We start from the raw sequence: 7189 nt of genomic DNA on the forward strand, positions 1-7189 counted from the left end.
TAAAACCTTACCAATTGGCCGTGTCGGGGTGGTGGCCGGTTTTAACGACACACATTAATAATTTTACGCGAATCTAACTCCCCCTCCCTCTCCTTCATACACAAAAAAAAAGAAACCTCCGTTACGGAAACCCAACTTAACCCGTAGTTAAACCCCGGAATGTCGGAGCACTTCAAACCCAGCCGAGCGCACGCCACCCCATTGCCGCATGTTCGTCAAACGCCCCCGCTTCCACCCCCCCCCCCCCCCCATCAAACGCGATAGACAGCCAATGGGGTACAAGTAACATCACCGGGGGGGGGGGGGCTGGTGAATAAAACCGGCGGGGGTCCCTCTCTGCGTCTCTGCGTGAGCGAGGCGCGGAGCGAGTCGCGGAGCAGGCAGAGATCGGAGGAGGATATCGCGACCTCGTCTCCTGCTGTCCCAGACACACCGCGCCGTCAACATCACTTGGATAAAACCCAACACGCAAACAACCAATATCGGGGTTTCTCGGGAATTGTGTTCCGTTATTCGCCTGCAGTGTAAACATAAAGAGCTGCTGCTGCTGTATTGTGGACAAAGATTCCCCGTGTAGTCGCGCGACGGTGTCACCTCGACAGCTTCAACTCTGGCAACCTCCAGCTGAGCGGCCGTCCGTTCGTGGCACAAACTCGGAACAGAAACGTAACGAGAAATACAAGAAAAACACCTGGTGGTTGCGGCAGCATCCCCCTCATCCTCCCCATCAGCAGCAGCAGTAGCAAGCAAGCGGTGACATCCTCGTCCGTGCCAAAGACGAAAGGATCGTTCTCCCCGCGTGCGTAACGCCGCCCTTGGAGAGTCGTGGACGGGGCCCTCGAAACTCTGCGAACCAACGATGTACGAGATGGACTCCCTGTCGCCTCCGTCTCCCTCGAGGAGTCTCGTGACGGACGAGGAGGAAGAGGCTCCCCTGGGGAGATTCCGAAGCCCCTTTGGAGGGACGGCGGCGGCGGCGAGGAAGCGGTCGGGGCTTCGCGGCGACTCGGCCGTCACTCCGGGATGCAAGAAGGGCAAGCGAAGCGCCGCTGGCGGCGTCAACGGATCAATGGGCCATCATCAACAGCTGCTGCTGCTACAGACAAACCATCACCAGCTGCCGCAACAGCAGAATCGGCAGGACAGCGATCACCAGCAACAACAGCAGCAGCAGCATCATCCGGAGCATCATCATCATCAGCAGCAGCAGAATCAAAATGAACCGGAATCGCAAAACCAGCGTTTCGTGGCAAACGTGAGAGAGAGGCAGCGTACGCAGTCGCTGAACGACGCGTTCGCCTCGCTGCGCAAGATCATCCCGACGTTGCCCTCGGACAAGCTGAGCAAGATCCAGACTCTGAAGCTCGCGGCGCGGTACATCGACTTCCTCTACCAGGTGCTGCAGAGCGACGCGGCCGAGGGAAGGGCGGTGGCGGCGGCGGCTCCCAGCTGCAGCTACGCGGCCACGGAGCGCCTGAGCTACGCCTTCTCCGTCTGGAGGATGGAGGGAGCCTGGTCCATGTCAGCGTCGCATTGATGGAGGGTCGTGCTGGTTGGTGGTGGTGGTGAGGGGGTGGTATTCTTAGGTTTTTTTCGGTAAAGTTACGTAGGTAAAAATTTTAAATTAGAAAAATAAAATAAAAATCACGACGTTTCGGAGGCAACACAAGCTTCCGTCTTCAGGTGGAACCGTCACAGCACGATAAAAGTAAAATAAAATAAAAATCACGACGTTTCGGAGGCAACACAAGCTTCCGTCTTCAGGTGGAACCGTCACAGCACGATAGCTGTATCAAGTATCTCTTACTTGACACAGCTATCGTGCTGTGACGGTCCGAAACGGCGTGATTTTTTATTTTATTTTCTATTTTACTTTTATTAATTTAAATTTTTTACCTACGTGACTTTACCGAAAAAAACCTAAGAATATGAATCCTTGTAGTCACGAAAGCTTCAAATCTAGAATTAGGGTGGTGGTGGTGGTGTTGAAGATTGGTGGTGTGGATCGGTGGTGGTGGTGATGATTGGAGGTGGTGATGATTGGTGGTGATGGTGGTGGTGTCGATCGGTGGTGGTGATGATTGGTGGTGATGGTGGTGGTGTGGATCGGTGGTGATGGTGAGGACTGGTGGTTGTGAGGCTTGGTGGTGGTTAGTAAGGATTGGTGGGTAGTGCTGATGATTGCTGTTGATTGTGAGGATTGCTGAGTGGCGGTGAGCATTGGTGGGTGAGTGGTTACATTGATTTAGGGTGGTGGGTGTGCTCGTGTTGGTTGATGACGGTATTGATGAGTACTGGTGAGGATTGTGCATAGTGAGTGGTGACGAACGGTGAGGATGGTGGGTGGTGGTGGTGTTGATCGTGGGAGCCTATTGAGACCTACTGCGCGTCGCTTTCTCAATGGAGACCTGTGAGATCGGTGACTCAACTCATCACCATGATCAGCCATGCTCCATCTACTGCTGGATGAAGGCCCACTCGGAACTGCCGCCAACTCTCATGGTCGTGCATTGCAGCGATCCACTTAGGCACCGCACACGAGCTGATTGGATGGGATAATGAATAATCAAAAATAGTCATTGTTAATTATTGTATGTACGTATACACGTGCACTGCCAGGTCGTGTTTAAATTATAACTTCTTCTGGATTGACTAAAGGTCACTGGGTGCATATTGCAATGAGCATTCGCGATGAGAATTTGTCAGGGTTATTGAACACAATCTGAATCTCAAGATGCTGTCACACTGAACGACAGACAGAGAGAGAGAATCTTTCCGAATTATTCGGAACGTTGAATTTCAGTCTCGGGCACTCGATCCACGGCTTGTCTAGAGGCACAGCCCCGGGTCGTGTCGATCCACTGCTCGAGGAAGGCCTCCCCACGTCGAGTAGACGGCAATGGGTTCCCGATGGACGTCTGTGAAAACAATAGCTTCGTAAAATTCCTCCAGTATACATCTCGACTTAAAGCTTTCGTGACTGCAGGAATTCATATTCTTTGGGTCTGTCGGTAAAGTCGCGTAGATAGGTTGGATGAAAATAATAATGAACATTTTTTGTTTTTTTCTTTGAACCTATCTACTTGACATTACAGAACGACCCCAAGAATATGAATTCCTCCAGTGTAAATAAATGTTTTGATGAAGCATACTTCACCACGCTGGTCTGTGCGGGTTTGTGACGGCGCGCCGTGGATATTTCCCGTACTGTCCAGAGCGGCTGAAAAACAAATTCCCTGCTTAGCTTCCGAGGTTGTGACAAGATGGGGAGCGCTCCGGCGGATGTGTGGTCATTTTTTCGAAGGGAAGTCAAACTTACGGAACGATAAAGCACCTTGATTTTGACATAAAAATAAATCTCGACAATCAACGATCCAGGATCGCACACGCGTTTGATCATATTCCGAACGTCGATTTAACATTTTTTTTTACTCAATTCCACTTGTAAACACGTGCCGTGAGGAAGGGTCATTTCCCGAAACGTCGCCGATTATCTACTTTTTTCTTCTAAGACCACACACGATTTTATTGATGAACATGTTGAATGTTATTGTTGTTTTAATTGTCCTTGTGCACCACTGCCATCGCAGTAGCAGCAGCATCACCAAATAATGTGTTCCAAAGTAGAAAAAAAATGCATGCGTGTAAATACAATATATATATAATTAATTGTTAAACATATATATATACATCATTTGATGGTGATAGCAAATGTACAACTCTTGCCAATCCACTGATGGACGAAGGCTCTCGTCACCATACTTCACCGCGCTGGTAAGTGCGGGTTGACGAAGCGGGGGTGTCAGACCAGGTCAGTCAAATATCGCTCGCCGCTGATGTTCGCCGTAGACTGGGAATCGAACTCAGTGCGGGTCGCCTCGTGGGTGGGATAAAGTGTGGGGACTGCCGCCTCTTCCGAGACATACTGGCCAGCAGTGGAAGAGTCGGCCAGATGACGTCTAGAGGGACCCCTTCAGCCAGCAGTGGAGTGAGCAGCCAGTTGCAGGGCTGCGCCTTGTATCACTTCAGCTGCCGATGAAATGTGCCTTGTCACGCGCGTGCCTTCGATAAAGAGCGTGAGAAGTCATCACGGTCTGGGATTTAATAAAGAAAAACTTATTTTTTTTTTACTTGCGAATGTTGACAGGAATCGAAATACTCACGAAATCATAACGTCGCTTTTGTTTTACAAATGTCATCGTGTGTGATTGTGTGTACCCCAAACCGCCGAGGTCTAAACCACGTGTTTGTGTATCATCATTTGCATGCGATTGAGACAATGCAATACGCCTTTATAAATATGTATCGGATTTTAAGGAACCAAACATTCTTTTGAAAGTTCGTGTTAACTTTGTGCGAGCCACGTACGTACAACATCGTGGTTTTTTTTTACTCGGGGTATTGCAGCGCGTCGATTAATATCGATTACAAGGCTCACGCAACGCGCGTGCATCCGTTTAAAGGTATCGATTATTTACGATTTGCACAAAAAAAGAGTTCGTGTAGGTTTCACTATTAGTACATAACCAGACAAGCAAAATAAACGAAACGACAACAAAAACAAGCTACTAAAATGATCGATTTTAGGAAATTATAGGTGGGGAGTGGGACTGCATTTGGTTATCGCCAGAGCTTCATTTCAGCTGGCTCGAAAACCCTGGCAGACCACATCTGTCGACTTCCTATTCATTGAGACGTTAAGCCCAGCTTATCTCCATATATATCATTATTAATATTACTTTCTACAAAGTCGCATGAATTAGCGGAGTGGAGGACGGTCAAAAAGTTTTGAGAATTAAAAAAAAAATCCCCAAAAATCAGACAATCTTGCATCGGCCGTTGTCTGAATTATAAATTAATGAAATACAATTCAGATGTATTTATATGTTTTGTTTCACGCTGAGGATTGACGATGTTTGAAATAGAGCGAGGTGAGTTGCATTCGTTGTGAACTTTTAATTCGTGCTATTCGTAATAACTGTCCATGACTATCACGACAACGGTGTTTTATTTCACGCAACTCTACAACTCTTTCCCTAACGAGGCGATTCGGCCAAGTTGTTCCACGAGACGGAGACTTCGATTCGGAAATCTCCCACGTGCCAAGAGTCCAGCCCGCGGAAGTCACACATATATATGATAATTATATATATACAATTCAATATAATTCTAGATATGTGTACGGGCATCTTTCTCGTAGAGGTTCTTATCTATGTATACTGCATTTAAATGTATACATAATTATATATTTACACACGTTTTGTGAGTGTGTTTCTATTAATTGTACGTATACAAATGTTTCATATAGCATTATGTATAAGAACCTCTACCAGAAAGTTCCTTCCCCAATCACATCACATTGTCTCTGAAACTGCGGCCATCTGAGATGGCCGGGAGCCTCACAGGTCAGTGCACTGAGCCGGCACTGCTGGGAAAGAGCTTCATAGCTCATCGGATTCCTCCAGCAGAAAGACATCTTCTGACTCTGAGCCCCGGGCTCGACTCGTCTCCGTTTTGCAGGTCAGCTGCTGAGTGACGCTGTGCTCCGCACAGGGACAGCTGTACACGGCAGGGGGCCCTTTTGGAAATAAAAAAACACGTGTTGAGAAAGTTCGCTGCAGCTCAATATTATTATCTGCAAGCGTTGCACCAGCCCGATGATGAGTACACACGGCCAACGTGACGTGACGTGGACGGGGTCGGTTGTGCAGTCTTTGACATTTCGCAGCCAGTGCACGTGGCAACGAGATTATTTATGTTTGATGATTTATTTTTACTTGCTCAGCTTATTTCCTGTAAAATGTTAATGTCCAATGAGGCATTGGGGCAGAATAATGGGGGAAATGTTTAGGTTTTCGAGCATGGGGAGATTTATTAAAAAAATAAATACAGTCTGTATGTATACTGTATACGTGCATGCATGTTCAAATTTGTGCTCATTGATGCATGCGTTTCACTGCATTGCCAGAGTTCATGATGTATCGAGTTTTCGTCGACAATTATTGTCGTGGTTGTTTTTAAAGATGAATGCGGAAGTGACGAGGCTTCATGAATTACTCCTTTTTTTCCGTGAATTTTATTCCACCGCAAATGTTATTTTGCAATAAAGTGAGCATGTCGATGTCATGAGTGTAACGACCTTCTTGGAATTGCCGTGGATTCTTTACTCAACCACTTCGGCGTGCCACCGTGCACGAGTAAAATAAAGCCGGGCTCACGGAAGAGAAAATTACGAAAGGAAAACTGAAAAGTGGCGCAGCGAGGCACGGAGAGATGCGTGCTGGGAATTATCTTGAGAACAGAGAGAGAGAGAGACTTTTGACTTTTAAACAACTTTTATTGCCGGCAGCAGCAAAAGCACTGGAGGCGATTTCGATTCGAAATACACAAAGTCACCAGCAAACAAGTGAAAACAAACGCTACAAATCCACGCGATGTGGCGCTAAAAGCACCGCACACAACACGAAAGAAAAGTCACGTGGTGGTTGTGGTGGTCATCGCGCACGCCACGGTGACGAGCGGGCGCTTCAGAAGGTGAACATGAGGGTGCCGTCCACGCTGGTACAGAGGGCTTTTCCGGCTCCCCAGCGTTCGAAGAAGACGTGAGAGAGATGACCGAAGTGGGTCAGAGAACAAACGCAGATTTAAAGGCAGCATCCTTCCGTTCCTCTCTTAAAAGCCCTCAACTCTTCTCTGTTGCTCGTTCTCTTCCTCTCGCCCCCTCCACTCCTTCCCGTCCCTCCCCTACGCTGACGCCACGGTGGCGAGATGTTAGCTACCTCGCCAGGTATACAGAAGGTCTTGGGATCGATGCCGACACTGACGCCTGCCGTATATTTGGAGTTTGCGGTGTCTCTCTCCCCGTGGTTGCGTGGATTTTTTTCTCCGGGTCCTCCGGGATTTTCCCTCCACATTTAGTATCGACAACACGCGTTTAGAGTATTTGGCCACTGTACATTTCCACGCGATAAGCCACTTAGTTGAGCTATCATTTGTGGCCAAGTCGCTTCTGAAAAAAGAGCTGTATAGCTCAGTGGGTCTTACCTGGTCAAATAAAACATAGTTCATAGTTTGATTAACACGTAGGAGGCTTTCACGACCGATATCATTCAAAATACAGGTTTTTTGGGTTAGATCGAGTAAATATATAAATGTGTCGTTAAACCCGCCACCACCCAACAGCCAGCTA

The 7189-nt window shown here is 47.8% G+C and overlaps 1 protein-coding gene across 1 annotated transcript; it reads left to right on the forward strand.

The window, feature by feature from the left end:
• Positions 1 to 301: 301 nt before the first annotated feature.
• Positions 302 to 1537, forward strand: LOC144938060 (uncharacterized). The gene has a single exon (XM_078865754.1). The coding sequence runs from the start codon at positions 860 to 862 to the stop codon at positions 1535 to 1537; it is 678 nt and encodes a 225-aa protein (XP_078721880.1). The 5' UTR covers positions 302 to 859.
• Positions 1538 to 7189: the final 5652 nt, after the last annotated feature.

Source organism: Lampetra fluviatilis, chromosome 21 (assembly GCF_964198595.1).
Source record: "Lampetra fluviatilis chromosome 21, kcLamFluv1.1, whole genome shotgun sequence".
Lineage (NCBI taxonomy): Eukaryota > Metazoa > Chordata > Hyperoartia > Petromyzontiformes > Petromyzontidae > Lampetra > Lampetra fluviatilis.

Excerpts from the sequence above, each read along its gene's own strand:
- LOC144938060 (XM_078865754.1), top strand. The coding sequence starts at position 860 with ATGTACGAGATGGACTCCCTGTCGCCTCCGTCTCCCTCGAGGAGTCTC.